Raw genomic sequence first — 26,711 nt, 5'->3', positions numbered from 1 at the left:
ATTGGAGTGTCCCAGATTTATATATACACACACTATCTACCCCTGAGTCCAGATTGCTATGTTTGGACACTTCAACAGAGAATCGGTGGAGTAACTGTCAGATCATCAGGGGGGCCAAATCATTCTGAATAGAACGTTTTTTTTAATTCAACCTTTTGAATAAATATTAAATACGTTTGCTGGACATACGTATGTTGGAAACAGAGCTATAGTGAATATAAAGTTGTTGGTAAGCTTATACAGTGAGGTTTAGAAATAAATGTGTTGGTTAATGATGAATGCTAGTAGGGCACATGTGCAAATACAAATACTTTTTTTTAAGCGTAGTGTTGATAGCGTTTTCCTTTGTAAACACAATGGCTTTTTATGTATTCTGTCAAAGTGTCAGTGAGTGCTGTGAAAACCCAATTGGCTCTAATATGAAGCTCTTTATAGTAGGCCTATGGGGAGTGGTAAAAACAAGAACATAATAGTCACACAGTAAATGCAGGCGAGATTTCCACTCAGTGATACTATGAACACTCCGTGGATGCTGTCATGTTACTCAAATATACTCACCCTATGAACCTACATACAGTGTACATTGTATATCATACATAATACGTTTTGACCGAGGAAACCATTTTGGAAAACGTAATGCGAAGAAAGTAACATTAGTCCTCTGTTGCTGATCCTTTCAGCTGAGATTATATTGCATAGGAACCGTGTGACCCCATAATAATAAATGCCTTTTAGCAGATTCCTTAATCCAAAGAGATTTACAGTCATGCATACACAATCGAACCCATGACCATATGTTATTTGCATTTAATTTAAGACTAAAGCAGCACATACTGTAATGCCAAACCAAATTTAGGAATAGGAATTGAAATTATGGCATTATTAAACTAGTTGCAATTTCGCGTCAAATCTTTCAGTTCTGGCAAAAACAAAAAAGTTGCTTCAGAATAATGGGCTGAAATGTCGAGCACAGAGGTCCAGACGGTCAAAAAAAAAAGGAACACATCGCTTTGTGTGTTACCCCTCAGGAATGCCACAGAGAAGACACTTAAATTCTCTCATTCTGATCTCCAGTTAGAAACCGCTTACAATAATTCCCCATGGATGTTAAGAGAGGGAGCTGAAGAGAACAGCTTTGAGGTAGGAACATCAATTCCAACAGAACCATCATCCACGTTCTTTCAACATTGATTCGGATGTTAATTACTGGTTGGTTGCTGCACAAAAGAAAAACAAAAGTGCCGTTAATAGCTTGTCATAAATATGAAAAATGGCACTTCACAAAATTTCTAGACGTAGGACTGGCACAATTACGGTATAACCGACGGTTATGGATGAAGACCGCCATGAACATAAAATAACTGCCATAACCGTTAAAAAAAATGATATACAATACCAGTCAAAAGTTTGGACACACCTACTCATTCAAGGGTTTTTCTTTATTTTTTGGAATAATAGTAAAGACATCAAAACTATGAAATAACACATATGTAGTAACCAACAAAAAGAAGTGTTAAAAATATCTAAATATATTTTGGATTTTTCAAAGCAGCCACCCTTTGCCTTGATGACAGCTTTGCACGCTATTGGCATTCCCTCAACTACAGTGGCAAGAAAAAGTATTTGAACCCTTTGGAATTACCTGGATTTCTGCATAAATTTGACATAAAATTTTATCTGATCTAAGTCACAACAATAGACAAACAGTGTGCTTAAACTAATAAATACACAAATTATGGTATTTTTCTTGTCTATATTGAAAACATCATTTAAACATTCACAGTGTAGGTTGGAAAAAGTATGTGAACCCCTAGGCTATTGACTTCTCCAAAAGCTAATTGGAGTCGGGAGTCAGCTAACCTGGAGTCCAATCAATGAGATGAGATTGGAGATGTTGGTTAGAGCTGCCTTGCCCTATTAAAAAAACTCACAAAATGTTGAGTTTGCTATTCACAAGAAGCATTGCCTGATGTGAACCATGCCTCAAACAAAAGATATGTCAGAAGACCTAAGATTAAGATTTGTTGACTTGCATAAAGCTGGTTACAAAAGTATCTCTAATGGCCTCGATGTTCATCAGTTGACGGTAAGACAAATTGTCTGTAAATGGAGAAAGTTCAGCACTGTTGCTACTCTCCCTAGAGTGGCCGTCCTGCAAAGATGACCACAACAGCACAGCGCAGAACGCTAATGAGGTTAAGAATCCTAGAGTGTCAGCTAAAGATGTACAGAAATCTCTGGAACATGCTAACATCTAACATTTCTGCACGTCAGAAGTTGGCAAAAGAGCACATGGATGTTCCACAGTGCTACTGGCAAAATATTCTGTGGACAGATTACACTAAAGTTGTGTTGTTTGGAAGGAACACACAACACTATGTGTGAAAAAAAGAAGGCACGGCACACCAACATCAAAACCTCATCCCAAATGTAAAGTATGGTGGATGGAGCACTATGGTTTGGGGCTACTTTGTTGCCTCAGGGCCTGGACAGATTGCGATCATCGACGGAAAAATGAATTCCCAAGTTTATCAAGACATTTTGCAGGAGAATGTAAGGCTATCTGTTCGCCAATTGAAGCTCAACAGAAGTTAGGTGAAGCAACAGAACAACAACCCATTAGACAGTAAATCAACAACAGAATGGCTTGAACAGAAGAAAATACGCCTTCTGGAGTGACCCAGTCAGTCCTGACCTCAGCCCGACTGAGATGCTGTGGCATGACCTCAGAGTGTGTCACACCAGACATCCCAAGAATATTGTGGAACTGAAACAGTTCTGTAAAGAGGAATGGTCCAAAATTCCTCCTGACCACTGTGCAGGTCTGATCCACAACTACAGAAAAATTTAGTCTGAGGTTTTTGCTGCCAAAGGAGTGTCAACCAGTTATAAATCCAAGGGTTCAGATACTTTTTCCACCCTGCACTGTGAATGTTTACACAATGTGTTCAATAACGACATGAAAAAATGTAATTGTGTGTTATTAGTTTAAGCAGACTGTGTTTGTCTATTGTTGTGACTTAGATGAAGATCAGATAAAAATTGTATGACCAACTTGTGCAGAAATCCAGGTAATTCTAAGGGGTTCACATACTTTCTTCCCAATGTAGCTTCACCTGGAATGCTTTCCCAAAAAGTCTTGAAGGAGTTCCCACATATGCTGAGCACTTGTTGGCTGCTTTTCCTTCACTCTGCGGTCCATTTCATCCCAAACCATCTCAATTGGGTTGACGTTGGGTGATTGTGGAGGCCTGGTCATCTGATGCAGCACTCCATCACTCTCCTTCTTGATCAAATAGCCCTTACACAGCCTAGAGGTGTGTTGGGTCATTGTCCTGTTGAAAAACAAATGATAAGCGCAAATCAGATGGGATGGTGTATCACTGCAGAATGCTGTGGTAGCCATGCTGGTTAAGTGTGCCTTGAATTCTAAATAAAGGTACCAGTACCACCATTAAAGCACCCCCACACCTCCTCCTCCATGCTTCTCAGTGGGAACCACACATGCGGAGATCATCCGTTCACCTACTCTGCGCCTCACAAAAGACACGGCAGTTGGAACCAAAGATCTCAGATTTGGACTCATCAGACCAACAGACAGATTTCACTGGTCTAATGTCCATTGCTCATGTTTCTTGGCCCAAGCAAGTCTCTTATTGTTATTGGTGTCCTTTAGTGGTGGTTTCTTTGCAGCAATTTGACCATGAAGGCCTGATTCTCCTCTGAACAGTTGATGTTGAGATGTGTCTGTTACTTGAACTATGTGAAGCATTTATTTGGCCTGCAATTTCTGAGGCTGGTAACTCTATTGAACTTATCCTCTGCAGAGGTAACTCTGGGTCTTCCTTTCCTGTAGCGGTCCTCATGAGAGCCAGTTTCCTCATAGTGCTTGATGGTTTTTGCGACTGCACTTGAAAAAACATTCAAAGTTCTTGGAGTTTTCCGGATTGACTGACCATCATGTCTTAAAGTAATGATGGACTGTCGTTTCCCAAATAGGGCTACCAACCCTACATTGTCACAAGACAACTGATTGGCTCAAACACATTAAGGAGGAAAGAAATTCCACTATTTAACAACCAAGCCTGTTAATTGAAATGCATTCCAGGTGACTACCTCAAAGCTGGTTGAGATAATGTCAAGAGGGTAAAAAGCTGTCATCAAGGCTCCTGAGTGGTGCAGCAGTCTATGGCACTGCATCTCAGTGCTAGAGGTGTCACTACAGACCCTGGTTTGATTCCAGGCTGTATCACAACCTTCTGGGATTGGGAGTCCCATAGGGCGTTGCACAATTGTCCCAGCATCGTCGGGGTTAGGGTTTGGCCGGGATATCCCGTCATTGTAAATAAAAATTGACTCGCCTACATAAATAAAGGTTAAATTAAAACATGTAAAGAGGCAAAGGGTGCACCGCCCTATGGGACTCCCAATCCCAGCCGGTTGTGATACAGCCTGGAATCAAACCATGGGACTCCCAATATATTTTGATTTTGATTTGTTTAACACTTTTTTGGTTGCTAGGTCTTTTTTTGGTTGCTAGGATTCTTCATGTGTTATTTCATACTTTTGATGTCTTCACTATTATTCTACAATGTAGAAAATAGTTCTAAAAAAAGGGAAAACCCTGGAATGAGTATGTGTGTCCAAACGTACACCGACTGTCATGTTGTCTTGTCTCTGTCCTTTCCCTTCACCCTGTCTCCCTCTGCTGGTCGTTGTTATGTTACCTTTTCTCCCCCTCTTTTCCCCAGCTGTGCCTTGTCTCCTCCTAATTACCCATTCACCCCGTTCCCCACCTGTTCCCTTTTTCCCTCTGATTAGGTCCCTATATCTGTCTCTGTTTCTGCTCCTGTCCTTGTCGGATTCTTGTTTGTTTGTTTATGTGTCTCATGCCTGAACCAGACTATCATCGTGTGTGCTGCAACCTTGTCCTGTCCTGTCGGAATCTACCTGTCCATCTGAGCCCACGTATGTTCGTCATTAAAGTACTCTGTTTGTTAATTCGCTTTTGGGTCCTCATTCACGCACCATAACAGAAGAATCCGACCAAGAATGGACCCAGCGACTTCGGATCCTCTCCACTCAGCCGTCGAGATCCAGGGAGCGATGCTAGGCAGACACAAGCAGGAATTGTCTGCTGCTCGACATGCCGTTGAGACCCTGGCCACCCAAGTCTCCAACCTCACAGAACAGGTTCACCATCTCCGCCTCGATCCACCGGCCACTTCCAGGGCTTTCGAATCTCCGGAGCCCAGAATCAATAACCCGCCGTGTTACTCTGGGGAGCCCACTGAATGCCGCTCGTTCCTCACCCAGTGTGATATTGTGTTTTCTCTCCAGCCCAACACTTACTCCAGGAGCACTGCTCGTGTCGCCTACGTCATATCTCTCCTTATTGGACGGGCTCGTGAGTGGGGCACGGCAATCTGGGAGGCAAGGGCTGAGTGTATTAACCAGTATCAAGACTTTAAGGAGGAGATGATACGGGTTTTTGATCGATCTGTTTTTGGGGAGGAGGCTTCCAGGGCCCTGTCTTCCCTATGTCAAGGCAATCGATCCATAACAGACTACTCTATTGAGTTTCGCACTCTTGCTGTCTCCAGTGGCTGGAACGAGCCGGCCTTGCTCGCTCGTCTTCTGGAGGGTTTCCGCGCAGAGGTAAAGGATGAGATTCTCTCCCGGGAGGTTCCTTCCAGCGTGGATTCCTTGATTGAACTCGCTATTCGCATTGAGCGACGGGTTGATCTTCGTCACCGAGCTCGTGGAAAGGAGCTCGCGCTCTCCGTCGCCTCCCTCTCCGCATCACTACCATCTTCCTCTGCCGGCTCGGGTGCTGAGCCCATGCAGCTGGGAGGTATCCGCATCTCGACTAAGGAGAGGGAACGGAGAATCACCAACCGCCTCTGTCTCTATTGCGGTTCCGCTGGTCATTTTGCCACTTCATGTCCAGTAAAAGGCCAGAGCTCGTCAGTAAGCGGAGGGCTACTGGTGAGCGCTACTACTCCTGTCTCTCCTTCAAGATCCTGCACTACCTTGTCGGTCCATCTACGCTGGACCGGTTCGTCAGCTTCCTGCAGTGCCTTAATAGACTCTGGGGCGGAGGGCTGTTTTATGGACGAGACCTGGGCTCGGGAACATGACATTCCTCTCAGACAGTTAAAGGAGCCCACGGCCTTGTTCGCCCTGGATGGTAGTCCTCTCCCCAGGATTCAGCGTGAGACGCTACCTTTAACCCTCACTGTTTCTGGTAATCATAGTGAAACCATTTCTTTTTTAATTTTTCGTTCACCTTTTACACCTGTTGTTTTGGGCCATCCCTGGCTAGTTTGTCATAATCCTTCCATTAATTGGTCTAGTAATTCTATCCTCTCCTGGAACGTCTCTTGTCATGTGAAATGTTTAATGTCTGCTATCCCTCCTGTTTCCTCTGTCTCTTCTTCACAGGAGGAGCCTGGTGATTTGACAGGGGTGCCGGAGGAATATCACGATCTGCGCACGGTGTTCAGTCGGTCCAGGGCCACCTCTCTTCCTCCACACCGGTCGTATGATTGTAGTATTGATCTCCTTCCGGGAACCACCCCCCCCCGGGGTAGACTATACTCTCTGTCGGCTCCCGAACGTAAGGCTCTCGAAGATTATTTGTCTGTAGCTCTTGACGCCGGTACCATAGTCCCCTCCTCCTCTCCCGCCGGAGCGGGGTTTTTTTTTGTCAAGAAGAAGGACGGGTCTCTGCGCCCCTGCATAGATTATCGAGGGCTGAATGACATAACAGTGAAGAATCGTTATCCGCTTCCTCTTATGTCTTCAGCCTTCGAGATCCTGCAGGGAGCCAGGTTTTTCACTAAGTTGGACCTTCGTAACGCTTACCATCTCGTGCGCATCAGGGAGGGGGACGAGTGGAAGACGGCGTTTAACACTCCGTTAGGGCACTTTGAATACCGGGTTCTTCCTTTCGGCCTCGCTAACGCTCCAGCTGTCTTTCAGGCATTAGTCAATGATGTCCTGAGAGACATGCTGAACATCTTTGTTTTCGTTTACCTTGACGATATCCTGATTTTTTCACCGTCACTCCAGATTCATGTTCAGCACGTTCGACGTGTCCTCCAGCGCCTTTTAGAGAATTGTCTTTTCGTGAAGGCTGAGAAGTGCACTTTTCATGCCTCCTCCGTCACATTTCTCGGTTCTGTTATTTCCGCTGAAGGCATTAAGATGGATCCCGCTAAGGTCCAAGCTGTCATTGATTGGCCCGTCCCTAAGTCACGCGTCGAGCTGCAGCGCTTTCTCGGCTTCGCGAACTTCTATCGTCGTTTCATCCGTAATTTCGGTCAGGTGGCAGCTCCTCTCACAGCCCTTACTTCTGTCAAGACGTGCTTTAAGTGGTCCGTTTCCGCCCAGGGAGCTTTTGATCTCCTCAAGAATCGTTTTACATCCGCTCCTATCCTTGTTACACCTGACGTCTCTAGACAGTTCGTTGTCGAGGTTGACGCGTCAGAGGTGGGAGTGGGAGCCATCCTTTCTCAGCGCTCCCTCTCTGACGACAAGGTCCACCCATGCGCGTATTTTTCTCATCGCCTGTCGCCGTCGGAACGTAACTATGATGTGGGTAACCGCGAACTGCTCGCCATCCGGTTAGCCCTAGGCGAATGGCGACAGTGGTTGGAGGGGGCGACCGTTCCTTTTGTCGTTTGGACTGACCATAGGAACCTTGAGTACATCCGTTCTGCCAAACGACTTAATGCGCGTCAGGCGCGTTGGGCGCTGTTTTTCGCTCGTTTCGAGTTCGTGATTTCTTATCGTCCGGGCTCTAAGAACACCAAGCCTGATGCTTTGTCTCGTCTCTTCAGTTCTTCAGTAGCCTCCACTGACCCCGAGGGGATTCTCCCTGAGGGGCGTGTTGTCGGGTTGACTGTCTGGGGAATTGAGAGGCAGGTAAAGCAAGCACTCACTCAAACTCCGTCGCCGCGCGCTTGTCCTAGGAACCTTCTTTTCGTTCCCGTTCCTACTCGTCTGGCCGTTCTTCAGTGGGCTCACTCTGCCAAGTTAGCCGGTCACCCTGGCGTTCGGGGTACGCTTGCTTCCATTCGCCAGCGTTTCTGGTGGCCCACCCGGGAGCATGACACGCGTCGTTTCGTGGCTGCTTGTTCGGTCTGCGCGCAGACTAAGTCCGGTAACTCTCCTCCTGCCGGCCGTCTCAGGCCGCTTCCTATTCCCTCTCGACCGTGGTCTCACATCGCCTTAGATTTTGTCACCGGACTGCCTTCGTCAGCGGGGAAGACTGTTATTCTTACGGTTGTCGATAGGTTCTCTAAGGCGGCTCATTTCATTCCCCTTGCTAAGCTTCCTTCTGCTAAAGAGACGGCACAAATCATCATCGAGAATGTTTTCAGAATTCATGGCCTTCCGTCAGACGTCGTTTCGGACAGAGGTCCGCAATTCACGTCTCAATTTTGGAGGGAGTTTTGCCGTTTGATTGGGGCTTCCGTCAGTCTCTCTTCCGGCTTTCACCCCCAGTCTAACGGTCAAGCAGAACGGGCCAATCAGACTATTGGTCGCATCTTACGCAGTCTTTCTTTTCGCAACCCTGCGTCTTGGTCAGAACAGCTCCCCTGGGCAGAATACGCCCACAACTCGCTTCCTTCGTCTGCGACCGGGCTATCTCCTTTTCAGAGTAGCCTCGGGTACCAGCCTCCGTTGTTCTCATCTCAGTTCGCCGAGTCCAGCGTCCCCTCCGCTCAGGCTTTTGTCCAACGTTGCGAGCGCACCTGGAAGAGGGTCAGGTCTGCACTTTGCCGTTATAGGGCGCAGACTGTGAGAGCTGCTAATAAGCGTAGAACGAAGAGCCCTAGATATTGTCGCGGTCAGAGAGTTTGGCTCTCCACTCAGAACCTTCCCCTTAAGACGGCTTCTCGTAAGTTGACCCCGCGGTTCATTGGTCCATTCCGTATCTCTCAAATCATTAACCCTGTCGCAGTGCGACTTCTTCTGCCGCGATATCTTCGTCGCGTCCACCCGGTCTTCCATGTCTCCTGTGTCAAGCCCGTTCTTCGCGCCCCCGCTCGTCTTCCCCCCCCCCCCCCCCATCCTTGTCGAGGGCGCACCCATCTACAGGGTCCGTAGGATTTTGGACATGCGTCCTCGGGGCCGTGGTCATCAGTACCTAGTAGATTGGGAGGGGTACGGTCCTGAGGAGAGGAGTTGGGTTCCCTCTCGGGACGTGCTGGACCGTGCGCTGATCGATGATTTCCTCCGTTGCCGCCAGGCTTCCTCCTCGAGTGCGCCAGGAGGCGCTCGGTGAGTGGGGGGGTACTGTCATGTTGTCTTGTCTCTGTCCTTTCCCTTCACCCTGTCTCCCTCTGCTGGTCGTTGTTATGTTACCTTTTCTCCCCCTCTTTTCCCCAGCTGTGCCTTGTCTCCTCCTAATTACCCATTCACCCCGTTCCCCACCTGTTCCCTTTTTCCCTCTGATTAGGTCCCTATATCTGTCTCTGTTTCTGCTCCTGTCCTTGTCGGATTCTTGTTTGTTTGTTTATGTGTCTCATGCCTGAACCAGACTATCATCGTGTGTGCTGCAACCTTGTCCTGTCCTGTCGGAATCTACCTGTCCATCTGAGCCCACGTATGTTCGTCATTAAAGTACTCTGTTTGTTAATTCGCTTTTGGGTCCTCATTCACGCACCATAACACCGACACAATTATTCTACATTGTAGAATAATAGTGAAGACATCAAAACTATTAAATAACACATATGGAATCATGTAGTAACTAAAAAAAACAGTGTTCAATATATTTTAAATTTGAGTTTATTCAAAGTAGCCACCCTTTGCCTTGACAGCTTTGCACACTCTTGGCATTCGCTACCTGCCTTAATGCATAGTGCCAACTGTAAAGTTTGGTGGAGGAGGAGGTCTGGGGCTGTTTTTCATGGTTAGGCCCCTTAGTTCCAGTGATGGGAAATCTTAACGGTACAGCATACAATGACATTCTAGACGATTCTGTGCTTCCAACTTTGTGGCAACAGTTTGGGGAAGGCCCTTTCCTGTTTCAGCATGACAATGCCCCCATGCACAAAGTGAGGTCCATACAGAAATGGTTTGTCAAGATCGGTGTGGAAGAACTTGACTGACCTTTTAGCAACATGAAATGTATAATTATTTATTTAATTTTTTTGCTTTTCGAATGGTTATTACTGAGACCGTACTCACTTGGCTGGCCAATTACCGTCATCCAAAATTTCATGACCGTCACAGCCCACATTTACATAGTTTTGCGTCAGTCCCCTGGAGCAGGAGGCTCATGCTACAATGTGTTAATCAGGGGAGTGCTAGGTGGCCACATCATCACGTGGCAGGTTGAGCCTCACAGCCCCTCCCCCTGCCGAGGAGGCGGTATAGCATGCCGTGGCGGAGGTGGGGCCATTGGTCTCCATGGTGAAGAGCTTGAAGGTCCCTGGGGGTGCGGGGTCAGGAGAAGCATCCCGCTCGGGGCTGGATGCCCGGGATGACCCAGGTGAGGCTGAGGGGCTGAGCTGTACTGCTGTCGTGTCCTGCAATGTGTGCTCACTCGTCTCAATCTCAAACGTCACTCCCCCGGCTAAACCTCCACGCCCCATCATCCCCATGCTCCTTCCGCCCACATTAGACCTCCGGGAGCCCTGGGCAGGGGGCAGGCGGCTGCAGACACAGCACGCCCCGAAGAAAGAGAAGGCCACCAGAAGCAGGATGGGCCCTATGATGATGGGAGGGTTGGTAGAGGGCACCATGGTGCTGAAGGCAAACGCCCCCACCAGGGTGATGTTGATGCCTGCCAGCATGATGCACAAGCCACACGCGCAGCACAGCGCCGGGGAGGGCAGGCCATGGGGGCGGGATGCCCTCTTCTTCGGTTCCTTCTTCTTGGGCCCAGGAGTGCTGGAGCTCCTGTCAGTGATGACCATCTCTTCTTCTGCACCGCAAGGCTGCCTTTTCTCTCCCTCTCTCTCCCCTTCTCTCTCTATCCTTCAGCCAGGACTATTCCCCTTGGCAACAGACCACCGACGAAGGCCATGGCTGTGCTGACTGATTGTTCACAGTGTAAAAGCACCTGAATCAGAGCAGGAAATAAAATGTAAAACTGATTAAGTTACATGTGTTTTCAGCTATATCAGATTTTGATTTAGAGTAGGGAAAAAATAAAGGACAAGGACACTGGAAAGGAGCATTCGGAACTCATGTTCAATGATGGTGTAATTCATACACCACAGTGTTTCAATAAATGTAGTTTATATAATGACATTATGATGATAATTCTAGCCTTGGTTTGAACACTAAAACACAATTAAAATGCTATCAAGAGACCCATCAAGGGCCCTTGGTCAGGAAGCTCACATCGTGCTTAACTTAACTCGGTCTCTGGCTCATACAACACTGAATACTCCCCTGCAACTCCTCCAGTCCACTGCGCATTACAGTATAGCAGTATAGTAAACAAAATAATTTCAAACCTTGATTAGGCTACATTGGGACACGATCACATATGCTTCTCTATGAATGCGTGTAAATACTTGGAAACAGCTAAAAACAAAAATGAAATAACTTTGAACTGATTCATCCTAAATTAAAATCACTTTGAGATAATATTCTGGTGATTTTACAGTCCTATGTCCAACAACAAACTTTTAAATAAATAAAATGGTTTTTGCTCAGAAAACTTGGGGGGCCAAATAGAATCACCAACAGGGCACCTATTGGGAAACCTTGGCCTATCTACATTTGTATTTACATTTGAGCCATTTACCTATACAATTTTGATCATAACCAATGACTGAGTAAATACATAATGACTTGTCTGGTGAAGTATCTTAGATAGATATACAATATTATATGTCAACTTACTGAACAGTGACTGCATTCATTCATGTCAGGCTTGTAAGTGAATACGGTTTTAATTGCTGAGTAGCACCCAGACAGACCCTTTTCATTCATCATCATACATACACCCCACCAAAATTAAATGAAAATCAGTCAAGTGCATAGACGGTTTTAGAATGTATTTTTTAAAACCTATGATTTCATACAGATTATGTTTGCTATTATCTATTGCCCCGAAAAATGAAATGACATGTTTGGTGTAGCTGTATAGCCTATCTGAGCATTGGGCATTGTTGTAGAACGCGCCCAACAATCAAATAAAATATAATTGTATTTATAGTTGTACTGATCTGTTGCATATAACGTTTAAATGAACTGATTTCAGCGCTTCATCCTACCTTCTGTGCTGATATTCAGAATACCTGAAGATTCCTGAAGAATTACATCGCCAACACGCATTTTCAATCCGAATAACATTCGCACATGGATGGTCAGGTTGGAACTACTTGTATACGCCGAAGGATTGATTTTCAGATTGATCATATCATAGTGAGCCATTCAATCGATATGAAATGTCACAACAATGGCCAGTGAACGTAGTGCAGTGCATCTGTGGGAGAGGCTTATTCAGGTGAAGGTTTTGGTCTTGACATATGGTGTTCACGTGACTGTGCAGTCGGATACATGACGCCTATACAATTATAGGATACATACAACTCTTAGTACACAAGATTATGTCCATTTCAATAGCAGCATTGTTCACAATGTAGCCTACATAAAACCTGTCAAATTATCGTAATATTCTTTGCTCAAGAAGGTGGTGCTCTTTAGAGAAAAGCATCGGTGCGTTTCCATAATCCCGCCAGTTTTGTGAATGACAACGCTCATGTTTTTGATGTAAGGTTTCTGCGATGGATCCAATCTTTAAAAAGCACTTAGATCTAGTTTTCTCAGTGCTTGAGACGTCCTCCCTCTCCTCACTGGGTAGTAGCACAATATAATATGTGCTTCTACACTTGCACTGCTTGCTGTTTGGGGTTTTAGGCTGGGTTTCTGTACAGCACTTTGAGATATCAGCTGATGTAAGAAGGGCTATATAAATACATTTGATTTGATTATGATTGATAACGAATATCTTGCCTCCATACAACACCATGATATTCACCGTTCCCCTTGGTGTTGTGGAGAAGGGGAGGGGGGGCGACGATGACGGTTGACAGATCCCGGTCCTAAAACAAGCTATTCAAAGCTAATACCGCATTGAACATATTGCAAGTAGGCTAGCCATACTTTTTTTGAGCACCTTGATACTGCATGATCTGTTTGTGTTCGAGCCAACTCCATTGCTTATTATTGTTTGGCATGACAATGAGCGACAAGGAGTTGGCAAGATAGTACAAACAGACTGGCATTCGGGCTATAAACACATGGGAATAAACCATTCTTTTTTCAAGCATTTGAAATTCGAAACTAGCTACATCTGAAAAACATATGCTCCCCGGAGCGGGCAGGGTAGCCGACCATCTTTCAATGCTTACAATGGAATGGAAACACAGTAATTTCCAAGTATTTGCATTGTTATTCAGTGAAAAGGCCACTGTAAAGGAAAAGTCCTGCATTTGAAATTAGTTGTAATTATGTAAAATGTAGCCTTACTGAAACGTATATTCATTAGAGGCTTCTTCCAAATCAGACAGAAACCTCAGCCACAGTCTCCTGCTATGAAAATAGGTATTGTGGTTGACAATAACTTAGATGTAAACTCCTGATTTAAAATAAAGTTGTGGATTTAAAGATCCTCACAGTGAGACAAGAAGCCAGGAAAATACTGTATTGTTCAATCCCAGGCTCAGAGCGCACATCATGCTTTAGTCTACATCAGAGCACATCGTTTTCCCCACACCGCTATGCATGAAGCAGTCACTCTGTCTAATGTACTCTGCCTCTCCTGAATATAAATGCATTGTGGTGTGCGTGCGTGCATGTGCTTGGGTGTGAGCATGTCAGCAAATGGTGTTCAGTCATAAAATGTGAGCGACGATAAAATAAGTTGTAATCGTGCATCTCCCTACAGAGTCTAAGATATTCATATTGTAGCGAATTCAAGGGGAAGCTCCGACCGGTACTCAAACCCAGGTCCAGGGACCGTCAAGCCAATGCCTTCACCATTATGCCAAGAGGTCCAAAGCCCTTGACGAGTTTGCTAGGTGTTGGTTTCACGTCGCTTCATTATGTAACATGCCGACTACACCTGTGTGCACACATACATGTTATTCAATCATTTCGCCTAAACTGCTCACCCGCTTCAACTAGCGTCTGTGTAGCCAGGCGCTAAAATAGAAATTGGTTATATTTTAGACGCATAACATGCTGCAAGTCCCCCTCTCCCATCTCCTCATTGGTTTTTAGGAGCTTATACAGATGTGGGTGATTGAAAGATGAACTGAGGTCCACACTCCAGTCCAGTTGGTGGTGGTAATGCACCTTAAAGTTGGTTGCCAAACAACATATAAAGTCCACAGAATAATAAGAAGAAGAAGACTACTACTGAAGGAGGAGAGATTACTAGAATGTATTAGTTTCCCCTTTTATCTGTGGATTAAATGTCAAGAGTAGATAACACATGATTTTGTGTGCTTCAAAATGGGTCAGAATTCTACAAAGACACCCGAGTGGCTCAGGGGTCTAAGGCACTGCATTGCAGTGCTAGAGATGTCACTACAGATCCAGGTTTGATCCCGGGCTGTGTCACAGCCAGCTGTGACTGGGAGATCAATGAGGCGTCACACAATTGTTTGGGTTAGGGGAGGTTTTGGCTGGCTGGGGTTGTCCTTGTCCCATTACGTTCTAGTGACTCCTGTGGCAGGCCGGGTGTGGGCATGCTGACACGGTCGCCAGTTGGACGGTGTTTCCTCTGACACATTGGTGAGGCTGGCTTCTGGGTTAAGCGAGCAGTGTGTCAAGAAGCAGTGCTGCTTGGCAGGGTCGTGTTTCAGAGGACACATGGCTCTCAACCTTCGCCTCTCCCGAGTCCATTCATGAGTTGCAGCGATGGGACAAGACTGTTGGATATAACGAAAAGGGGGTACTAAAATTGTTTTTATTAGATTTTTTAAATTTAACCTTTAACCATCTTCACAAGGTCCTTTGCTGTTGTTCTGGGATTGATTTTCACTTTTCACACCAAAGTACGTTCATCTCTAAGAGACAGAATGCGTCTCCTTCCTGAGCGGTATGACGGCTGCGTGGTCCCATGGTGTTTATACTTGCGTGCTATTGTCTGTACACATGAACGTGGTACCTTTTGGCATTTGGAAATTGCTCCCAAGGATGAACCAGACTTGTGGAGGTCTGCAATTTTTTTTCTTAGGTCTTCGCTGATTTATTTTGATTTTCCCATGATGTCAAGCAAAGAGGCACTGAGTTTAAAGGTCGGCGATGAAATACATCCACAGATACACCTCCAATTGACTCAAATTATGTCAATTAGCCTATCAGAAGCTTCTAAAGCCATGACGTAATTGTCTGGAATTTTCCAGGCTGTTTAAATGCACAGTCAATTTAGTGTATGTAAACTTTTGACCCACTGGAATTGTGATACAGTGAATTATAAGTGAAATCTGCAAACAATTGTTGGAAAAATGACTTGTGTCATGCACAAAGTAGATGTTCTAACCGACTTGCTAAAAACTAGTATGTTAACAAGAAATTTGTGGAGTGGTTGAAAAAATGAGTTTTAATGACTCCAAACTAAGTGTATGTTAACTTACAACTTCAATTGTACCTCTCCTGTATGTTAATTTATTAATATATGCAAATACACTCAGTGTGTGTATGTATGCAAAGGAGGTACAAATAGTTCTTTATTGAACACAAAATATAATAAAAGACCTGATACAGTAAGAAACGGTACATATGAGTGCATCCTAAGAAAAAAGTGTAATTTTACAATAAATTGAATACCTGAAGTCCCATCAAAATCACTGAACTCCATTCATTATTTTTCCATGCATGTAAAATGTTTTATGTACTAAAATGTTGTCAATATCTGATGGATTATACAAATTCTAAACGTTGGGGGTATCTTCATCCATTGTCCAACTGTTGCATTTATTATAATTGTTTTTAAAAACTTAACAATTTCGATGACCGTTGCTAATTGCTAAAAGCCATAATCACCACTTGAATCTTGTTTTTTTAACAATACAAAACAAATGCACACAAATATCAAGAACATCACACCTGCCCAGACCTACCAGCTCACACCCCCATGTCCATAACCCAAATCACTCTCCGCCACATGGCTTCAAACCTCCGTCACCCACGCACTTTCAACATTTAGATAATAAAGCATTTGACTTTTCCATTGTGTTAACGATGGAGGATGCGTTGATTTCCATTTTTTAAGTAGATGTTTTTTTTTTCAAAATGATTGAAGAGAAAAGTATAGTCCACTTCACCCTCATATGCCAGGTCTTGAAATATGCAGACAGATGGATTAAAAGTACATTTACATTGTAATACTTCTGACAGCCAACTCTGCCCATGACTTTTTAACTTTATAGCATTCCCAGAAGGCATGGATTATTGAGTCATTGTTAGTTTTACACTTAAGACGTGACTGCTTTTGTGCTGTAGAATTTGTGAATTTTGTTTCTTGTATTATAAATTCTATACATTAGTTTATAGTGGATTAAACGTAAACGATTAAATGTCAATTTCTTAGTTGTGTTCCAACATTCCCTGCATCTTGTGCTAATATCAGTTATTTGTACGTCTTGGTTCCAATAATGTACAGTGCCTTGCGAAAGTATTCGGCCCCCTTGAACTTTGCGATCTTTTGCCACATTTCAGGCTTCAAACATAAAGATATAAAACTGTATTTTTTTGTGAAGAATCAACAACAAGTGGGACACAATCATGAAGTGGAACGCCATTTATTGGATATTTCAAACTTTTTTAACAAATCAAAAACTGAAAAATAGGGCGTGCAAAATTATTCAGCCCCCTTAAGTTAATACTTTGTAGCGCCACCTTTTGCTGCGATTACAGCTGTAAGTCGCTTGGGGTATGTCTCTATCAGTTTTGCACATCGAGAGACTGAACATTTTTCCCATTCCTCCTTGCAAAACAGCTCGAGCTCAGTGAGGTTGGATGGAGAGCATTTGTGAACAGCAGTTTTTAGTTCTTTCCACAGATTCTCGATTGGATTCAGGTCTGGACTTTGACTTGGCCATTCTAACACCTGGATATGTTTAATTTGAACCATTCCATTGTAGATTTTGCTTTATGTTTTGTATCATTGTCTTGTTGGAAGACAAATCTCCGTCCCAGTCTCAGGTCTTTTGCAGACTCCATCAGGTTCTCTTCCAGAATGGTCCTGTATTTGGCTCCATCCATCTTCCCATCAATTTTAACCATCTTCCCTGTCCCTGCTGAAGAAAAGCAGGCCCAAACCATGATGCTGCCACCACCATGTTTAACAGTGGGGATGGTGTGTTCAGGGTGATGAGCTGTGTTGCTTATACGCCAAACATAACGTCTTGCATTGTTGCCAAAAAGTTCAATTTTGGTTTCATCTGACCAGAGCACCTTCTTCCACATGTTTGGTGTGTCTCCCAGGTGGCTTGTGGCAAACTTTAAACAACACTTTTTATGGATAACTTTAAGAAATGGCTTTCTTCTTGCCACTCTTCCATAAAGGCCAGATTTGTGCAATATACGACTGATTGTGGTCCTATGGACAGAGTCTCCCACGTCAGCTGTAGATCTCTGCAGTTCATCCAGAGTGATCATGGGCCTCTTGGCTGCATCTCTGATCAGTCTTCTCCTTGTATGAGCTGAAAGTTTAGAGGGACGGCCAGGTCTTGGTAGATTTGCAGTGGTCTGATACTCCTTCCATTTCAATATTATCGCTTGCACAGTGCACCTTGGGATGTTTAAAGCTTGGGAAATCTTTTTGTATCCAAATCCGGCTTTAAACTTCTTCACAACAGTATCTCGGACCTGCCTGGTGTGTTCCTTGTTCTTCATGATGCTCTCTGCGCTTTTAACGGACCTCTGAGACTAACACAGTGCAGGTGCATTTATACGGAGACTTGATTACACACAGGTGGATTGTATTTATCATCATTAGTCATTTAGGTCAACATTGGATCATTCAGAGATCCTCACTGAACTTCTGGAGAGAGTTTGCTGCACTGAAAGTAAAGGGGCTGAATAATTTTGCACGCCCAATTTTTCAGTTTTTGATTTGTTAAAAAAGTTTGAAATATCCAATAAATGTCGTTCCACTTCATGATTGTGTCCCACTTGTGGTTGATTCTTCACAAAAAAATACAGTTTTATATGTTTATGTTTGAAGCCTGAAATGTGGCAAAAGGTCGCAAAGTTCAAGGGGGCCGAATACTTTAGCAAGGCACTGTATATTTGTTTCTAAGAGATTGTTGGTTGGATATGCTATCTGTAAGGTTTTGTATATCTTACCTATCATATGAATATCATTTTCTGACTCAAATAGGATTTCCTCAACATTGCTTTTATGTCCAAAAACTATCAGCTTGAAATGACGTGTTATAAAATTTGTGGGCCAATTTATCGGTAAATTCTGAAAAGCTATCCAAGGATTGTTCCATAGGGGTCTCTTTTTAGGGAGTGATTGATATTGGTTCTTGTAGAATCTGTTTCACTTTCTTCTATGTTGTTATATTGTACTAAACTATGAAGTTGTTAATGTTCTTAGCTCCATTCTTTGAAAATAGACACATGAAAAGATTCTGGGGATGAGCATGTGTATCTTCAATATGTACCCAGAGTTCCTCTTTAGCGTATTTAACAATATGTCGCAAGTAAAAGCCTTGTGTGACATGTTAATACAATTCCAAATCTGAAAAGTTAAAACCAGCCTCAGATTTAGGGACATGTGAAACTTTCTTATTTATTCTATGAGTTTTATTTGCCCATATGATGTCTGTTATGGCCAAGAATACTCTTTTAAAGAATGTCTTTGGTGGGGTAATTGGTATTACCTAGAATAAATATAAAAACTTTGGGAGCCATGCCATTCTAAAGAGGTTTATTCTACCTGCAAGATTTGTGGTGAGATTGTTCCATTTAATTAGTTCTGCTTTCATGTTGTTGAATAATGGGATGAAGTTACCTTTACATATTTGTTATTAAGCATCCTAAATATTTCATATTTTGTTGTGGTCCACTGAAAGGATTGCTGTAGAGCACAAGGTATTCTTTTTCCTATTTCCATTATTAAAATGTGTATGATTCAGGTATAATCAGGAGATCTTCAGCAAATAAGTTGAGTTTATATTCATGTTTACCAATACCGATAACTGTTACGTTTGGGTCCTGCTTAATTCTTTCTGCAAGCAGTTTAATTTGCCAGTGCAAACAGGAGGGTAGAGGGAGGACATCCCTGTCTCATGTCCCTTTCTAAAGCAATTTCATCAGATAATGTATTATTTGTGTACATTTTTGCTTTATGATATTTCTATAATATTTTTATTAAATGTATTATTTCAGCTGGAAAGTTGAACGCTTCCAAAGTTTTTAATATATATATTTTTTAAGAGTGTCTAATATTTATTTTTGGTTGATTTCCATTTTTTTGTGATTCTTTTTTAATATGCTGATATTTGCTTCAGGGTTATTGTGCCTACCAAGGCTGTAGGATCAGTCCAGCTGTTGTTAAGTTCTGATTTATATAGATTTTTATAGAAGCTTTTAAAATTAAGTCGCATTGTTGTTTCTAACAAATGCATTTGTATTTTTATCTTTTCAGCGTGTATTGGTTTGTGAAGGCTGTGAGATTTTTACCAGGTTTATGTTCCATGAAGTTGTAGGCTTTATTTGAGTTTAGTCTGTAGTTGTTGGCTCTTTTCAAAAGTAAAATATCATATTCCTGTTTAAGTTCAGAAATGATATTTTCTTCTTTACCTTGTAAAGATTTTTTATGGACTTTTTCTAAGATAGTGATTTTTGGAAATTTGTATTTAACTTCTAACTCAGATTGAACTTTTGCCGAGTATGAGATCATCATTCCCATAATGTTTGCCTTAAAAGCATCACACATTATCTCTGTCCTCTATGTCTACATTTGTAATGGTAAAGGTTGAACATTTGTCATTTGCGGATTTACATTTAGGGTCTTGAAGATGCACTATTTTCATTCTCCCAATACTGTTGCTAAGTGTATTTTATGTTGGTATAAGTAAGCATGATACCGGAGAATGATCCAAACTCACTATTTCAGGTGTCCTGTAAATTATTTGTAGAGATGAAAATGTTCAGCCTCTTTGGAGGCTCCTTGAATTTGCCTTTTTTTATTGCTACGTCTGTCAATCTTATCGAATATATAATTTAGGTTGCCTGATAAAATAATTGTTTCTGTCTGGATTTGCTCTAATATAGCTTGACTTCCTTCTAAAAACACCAGACTTGCCCCTGGTGGGATATACAATGAAATCAGTATGTATTTTTCACTATGTCAGTTACAATTCAACATTAGAAAACAGCCTTCTCAGTCTGTGTACTGGGATTCTTGTATATCTTGTGCGATGAGCTGAGATGTTACTATCCACTACTTGATTATCCTTGGTTGATGCCTCTTTGCCTTATGCCTCTCTCTCTCTCTCCCCCTCCCCCTCCCCCTCCCCCTCCCCCTCTCCCTCTCCCTCTCCCTCTCTAGGATAAGAATAAAATTGCTAATAAAATGAGACATTGTGGAAGAAAATATGTATTCCTCTCGATAGTTAGGAGAAGGCACAGTATGTAGCTTTTGAATTGTATTGTTGAAGTAAGTAAACATCTGATTCACCAACTTGTGAAGTCCATTTGAGGGTGAACTCAAATCTGAGTAGGCGTGTATGAGAGATGTGTGCTGTGTGGCTGCTATAAAACCAATTTACGGGAGGTCTGGATCAGGGAGGGTCTGCTTGAACTTTCGTCTGGACAAGATGTCTGGCATGTCTGAGGATGTCCTGCAACAGAATAGTGGGAGTGTTAGTAGAGCTCATGATGAATACATTTTTGTTTGTGAGGTACTGTATGTGTGTGTGTGCATGCATGCCCACGTGTGTGGATGCGTGCACGAGTGAGTCTAACTGGATCAGACATGCATGCCCTGCAAGGTTGGTTAATATCACCCAGACTCAGACAATGAATGAAATCAGCGGTCTCTTGGTTACCAAGGCAACAATATCCGGAGCAACTTGATTTCTTGGTTATGACAAGGGATAGAGGTCTCCTTCTCTTCAGTACATTTTGGTACTTATAGTACTGTTCTAATCGACTTAGGAGACAGGACAGCCATATCGGTCCTTTGTACTGAATTGGTTCGGATCATGTTTCCTTATTATTGGGGGGAGAAAGAATACACACGAAACACACTTGATCTATGAAAACATACATTCGTTAGATAGCAATGCTAATGTTTTATATGCTTCAGTGCTTAACTTGTTTCATTTTCGACATCAACAGTTAGCCTCTGTATTCTCACTGTTGCCTTATGATTTAATTTAACGCTGTGTGCATCCTCTGCTATTATCCACTATGTTCATAATAGCTAAACGTTATCATGAGAAGGTCACGGTAGTATCAACACAAAGCAGGATAGTCTGCCAGTGCCACTGACTCCAAATGATGCCATTAGCATTCACCTGGTCCCATCAGAGACTATCAAACACCTTTATTGAACTGGGTGAGAAAGAAGCAGGCAGGAGCATAGCAGCATACATACAAGCAGGCTGCAAACCAAATCATTCCATTGCTCTGGAGTGCCACTGAGTGTCTGTCTGTTAGCTCGGCATCATCAGCTGATTACATTCACAAGCAAAGGGATTCCCCAGGATACACTGTGAAACTAAAATATACATGTATATTTAAAATGTGAAGAAATATCCAGACATGCATCTGTCCAAGTGTGTGTGTGTGTATGTTTGTGTGTGTCTGCATGTCCATCTGTCTGACACGTCTCACCCCTCATCTGCGGAGGCCTCAGCCATCGGTCCGGCATCAACAAATGTCCCCATCCGGCTTTTAGAGCGCTCCAGATTCAGCTGGCTCTGAGTCGCTGTCAGATGAAAGGGAACACAGCAACAACCTCTGGGTCACATTCAACAATCGGAGTATCTATGAAGTATACATATTCATTATACAACGTCTACCTAAAGCAAAATATATGTTCATATACAATGTGAATGAAATATGCATTATTAGCCCATGCCTGTCTGAGAAATGAGAGAAGTATAACCAGATAAACACTACTGGCTATGCAATGGTTCGGCTGTCCTTAGCTATCTGTGGCTTATACAACTTAGTCTAGCCATCTCTCCACATAATTTTTTATTATAGAATAGACAAACTGCTATGGTAAGTGACTGCGGTGCCTGTGCAGCATCCTTCAGACATAACTCTCTCCAGCCCAATTGCTGTTGTTCAAAGCAATCTCCATCTCATCAAAGAGTATAAAGGAGTGAGTGTGATGAGTATTCTCTAATGTAATGGGAATGCTCTTTCATCACACACTCTCCTGGCATAGTTCATTATCATGTCCTATCTGGCCCAGCCTACAGATTTAATCAGATCTCTGCCAAGGTATCATGGATTAACTGTCACTGTTGTTCACAAAAAATGTTTTCTCTACAATGAATTGTATGAGTTTGAACTACGTAGAACTGACTCCAACACTGGGGACAACAGCAATTGAACCACAGCAACTAAAAACTACAAACATAGCCATCTGACATTTACCTTCTCGTTTCAGTGTCTCTGGTTGCTCAGGGCCAGGAGGGTTAGCAGGCATAGGGTGCACTCTGAAGTTTCCTGTGAAGAGCAGAGGACTTTTTTTTAAGAAACACATTTTCTTACAAATGGATTTGCTTGAAATAAAATATAATGGGAGACATGAATAACTTGCCCAAGGTGGGGAGAATGTTGTTAATATTGAGCCAGGCTCTTATGAAGGGGAAGACAGCGATGAGGAGGCCTGGAAAAGAAAGACAACGTTGACACTAATTGATATCAGTTGACCATGGTGTTGAACTACTAATAAGAGTGTAGTACTGCAAGTGTAGGAGTTCACCTTCTTTGACTGGTTTGTATTGATTGTAGCATATTAGGGTGGTTTCAAGTATCATTTTGGATACTGTAAATGTCAATTAATAAACAGATGGAAGCTAGTGTTTGGTCTTAGGCACGGACCAGAGTTAGTAATGTAATAAAATCGCTGATTAATATATTTCATTGTGGGTTCTCAAAAAACAATTGGCAGATAAACAAAGAAAGTTACAATGACATAGGGACAGCACAAACATACACTGGGGAGAAATAGGGGGCATATCTCATTAAAATGGTGTTACATTGCCTTCAAGTGGCTCAACAAACCTAATCCTAAATTACTATCTCCCTGCTCATGCATATTGTATTTAATGACAAGCTGCTAACTTAATTTTAAAGGGACATTTCAAAATGTTTGAACTTCATATTCATCATCTCCAGCACCACCCCCAATGGTGTGTTTCTATGTTTTGTAGTAAAAGAAGATACAGGAAGATAAGTGTTTCCATTGACATCTTCAACATATTAGTATAAAATTGGTAGGCAATTAGTAGGCAATGATGTCATTGGAAACACTTCTCTTCCTGTATCTTTTTTTTTACGACAAAACATAGAAACCACAATTTTTACATATAATATGTTGATGTTGGGTGATGCTGACAATGATGAATATGAAGTTGAACGTTTTCCACATTTCCCTTCAAGTACTACTGGTAGGCTAAGTGGATTTTCTCTTACCCTGCCCCTCCTGCAGTCTCAGGAGCCCACTAGGACTTGTGAATGCATCCAAATAGCTCTAGCTACCCTTGGGCAGGCAGGCTGAACACACTTATTGATTTCCCTTCTAAACAACAAAGAGATCTGCTATTGAACAGTGGCTGGTCCTGAGTGTGCCTGTGTGTGATGCAAGTCTATGCTGTCAGAACATCTCACCAGGCGGCCAAGGAGCGAAAAGATCCTCCCAAGAACACTGAGTTTTGTTCAGTCAGTCCATAGCCACAGATGTAGCCTACTTGGATCAGTGATTGTCCTCTTTGGAGCAAATAATAAGAGGAAACCTGCACTTCAGGAAACAACATTTGATTCTGCAGTGCAAGAAGGGGCTGTCTGCGTGACGTAGTTCTCCATACAAAATGTCAAAGATGCTACCATATTGTCTTGTTAAGAAGCAATAAGATGTTGTTTAATTACAAGGAAACGCCACAAATATTTTAGTTTTAGTTTTGGGATGTTCAAAGTCAGCGGTCCAAGTTGACTTTGAATGACTTCTAGTCTGCAGTCAGTGTAGATCAAAAGCTGGCCACTTGTTTTCTACTCTCTGACACTGCACTTAATCTCCTGGGTTGAGTGGAATACCCTGCTCCCCATGATGCTATCAACTGTCTTAGATTACACCAGCGGATCAACTGATCCCCAGGTGTGTTTTTGATGGAAGTGGATGGAAAATGTCATGGGCCACTGATCATTCACACAGTCTGCTACAGGACTTCGCAAATATTAGACATTGCAGCAGGTCTTGTACACCTGAGAAAGGAAAGCCTCATAGACCCATGTGACACCTTAGGATAGAGATCAAATGGTCTACTGTTTCAACATTGCAGTATAAAATCCCTCAGTTACAGTTAGGAATAAAGATAGATGTGTTTTTGTTGAAGAAAGAAAGGACAGCCTGGAGTGTAAATATTTTCAAGATAGAACACAGAGATTAAAAAAAGAGTACATTGAATTTGCATAAAGTTTCATCTATTGGGGAAATTACCCATTTGTGGTGCCACCATCAAATAGGCAGTAGTTTCTGAACTGAATAAGCTACCAGTACATTTCTGTAGGCAAGCTGTATACTGTAGCTATACGTAATGTCTGCATGCTTCTTACAATGCTATGCCCTGCAAGTACCAATGGAATGTTGCATAGCATGTTTTACATAGCACATTGCATAGCACTCTACAAAATCAAAGACTAGTTGGAGTTCTGGATATACTCACCCAGCCCTCCCGCACCGAGGAAGATTCCCCCTACGGCATCCGCATCACACTCCCTCGACACCCCGATAATGATGCACCCCGCCACGATGCTGAGCAGGGCCGAGCCCACCCGCAGACCGTGGTACCCCCCAATGCTGACAGCGCTCATTCGACAGGTGGAGAGGAGACCCCCCACCTGGTCACCAGACTCTGCCCGCTTAAGGCCCTAGACATGCAGAGGGACTAGGACTGGAACAGACTGGATCTAACTTGGGCCTTCAGAGTCAGCCCAAACTGTAGCACTTGTGTCAGCACCAACTCTAGTTGCAAGTACCCACCGCCACTCTCACTCTCACTGTCACAGGACTCCTTTCTCTGCCAGCCAGGCATTGTCTCTGCTCTGGCCTGCTTCAAGACTCCTCATGCATCATTAAAGACATGGCTCTGGTTTCTCTTTGCCACCGTTCATTCATTCACCCTCCAGACAGGGATATACAAACTACTCTATAAATCTGATCACAGCTGCTCCTCCTTCCCTCTCCCCCACAAGAATACTAAGACCACTGATAGCGCAGTCAGTGATGGTAATTAGGACTAAACTGAGAGTGGTCACAGAGCGTCTGTAGTTCCCCTCTCTATAATACAGTGGTAAAAGGCTGGGTGTCATAAAGCATAAATGCACAGTCACATTGCCTACTGCTCTTGAGACCCTGGCTCACATGTGGAATGTGCTCTGAAATTAAGGTAACAGCATGCTTGTGATTATGCAAAAGAAAACCAGGAGAGAGAGGTTGAGAGAGGGGGCGAGAGAGAGAGACCGACAGAGAGAGGAGGGCGAGCAAGAGAGAGAGGAAGAAAGCGAGAGAGAGCGAAAGGAGAGAGAGTTAGAGGGTGGAGAGAGGATGAGAGTAGGAGAGAGACTATAGGAGGGAAATAAAAGGAGAGAGGGAGAGGGGAAGAAAGAGAGATAGAGGAAGAGAGAACACTGTCATTGATAGCGTCTGTGAGCTAGGAATGTAATGAAAGGTTCTGAGAGTCCTCTGTGGTCGGGACCTGAGGCCGTCCACAAAGGCCCGTAGTTGCCATAGGAATAGCATATCCATGGCAACAGAGGGAGCTGAGGGTGAGCGGAATTAACACCAGAGAGTTGGGTAACAAATGAAGTTATCGGGAGGGAAGAAACAGTGACACATATCCTGTTCAAGCTGCATAATTTTTCCTTTTTTCCCTTTAATCGTAACTTCTCATATTAATGCATTGTGGTAGTATCCTGATGCTTGAAAGACATATGATTGCTTTCAGCCAGTATATTACTTTGTAAGAACGTGACAGGGTAATAAAAACAATTAAGGAGCAACTGTGTGTGTGTGTGTGTGTGTGTGTGTGTGTGTGTGTGTGTGTGTGTGTGTGTGTGTGTGTGTGTGTGTGTGTGTGTGTGTGTGACAGAAAGAGATAAAAGAGAAAAAGAAAATGAGAGAGAGCGAGAGAGTGAGGCACCATGCAAAGAGCTAACTTGTCCCTGAAGTGACTGATCAAAACTCTGTTTTCCCTTGTATAATAAAAATACATTAGGATCGTGTAAAATAGAGTATGGCAGATGTGAAAAATGTATTACACTTCATTGTTATCTCCAACTTCTGCAGCAGTTGATGCCCTCTGTTCCTCAGATATCAACAGCAAGTAGTCTAGTGCAAATTAGCCTAGGCTGAGAGAGGCCTCTTGGTGAAACAAGGCTGACTGAATCCTTCATGATAACTTCTGTGTGGCAATGGGCAGGTGATGGGATCTGTCTGTCTGTCTGTCTGTCTGTCTGTCTGTCTGTCTGTCTGT

The 26,711-nt window shown here is 43.2% G+C and overlaps 2 protein-coding genes across 3 annotated transcripts; both read right to left on the bottom strand.

Annotated features, from left to right (window-relative positions):
- Window positions 1–3,278: 3,278 nt before the first annotated feature.
- Window positions 3,279–12,646, bottom strand: LOC110530397 (transmembrane protein 275-like). Of its 2 annotated transcripts, XR_002474521.2 has the most exons (3): window positions 12,246–12,646; window positions 10,204–11,080; window positions 3,279–3,335 (listed from the first exon to the last, which is right to left on the bottom strand). XR_002474521.2 is itself a non-coding variant. In XM_021613414.2 (2 exons), exon 2 carries the CDS (start codon window positions 10,932–10,934, stop codon window positions 10,323–10,325), a length of 612 nt encoding a protein of 203 aa, XP_021469089.1. In that variant the 5' UTR covers window positions 10,935–11,080; window positions 12,246–12,646; the 3' UTR covers window positions 10,061–10,322. The 2 variants fall into 2 exon arrangements, 1 of the variants encoding a protein (XP_021469089.1); XM_021613414.2 differs by lacking the exon at window positions 3,279–3,335 and having other exon boundaries at window positions 10,061–11,080.
- Window positions 12,647–20,532: 7,886 nt separating this feature from the next.
- On the bottom strand, window positions 20,533–25,522 carry kncn (kinocilin). Its single transcript, XM_021613413.2, has 5 exons — window positions 24,903–25,522; window positions 22,778–22,846; window positions 22,612–22,683; window positions 21,838–21,931; window positions 20,533–20,840 (listed from the first exon to the last, which is right to left on the bottom strand). The coding sequence occupies exons 1-5, from the start codon at window positions 25,048–25,050 to the stop codon at window positions 20,765–20,767; spliced, it is 459 nt and encodes a 152-aa protein (XP_021469088.1). The 5' UTR covers window positions 25,051–25,522; the 3' UTR covers window positions 20,533–20,764.
- Window positions 25,523–26,711: the final 1,189 nt, after the last annotated feature.

Source organism: Oncorhynchus mykiss, chromosome 8 (genome assembly GCF_013265735.2).
Source record: "Oncorhynchus mykiss isolate Arlee chromosome 8, USDA_OmykA_1.1, whole genome shotgun sequence".
NCBI lineage: Eukaryota > Metazoa > Chordata > Actinopteri > Salmoniformes > Salmonidae > Oncorhynchus > Oncorhynchus mykiss.
Note: the sequence above shows the minus strand (reverse complement) of the source record. Positions and strands in the feature narration are given on the sequence as shown.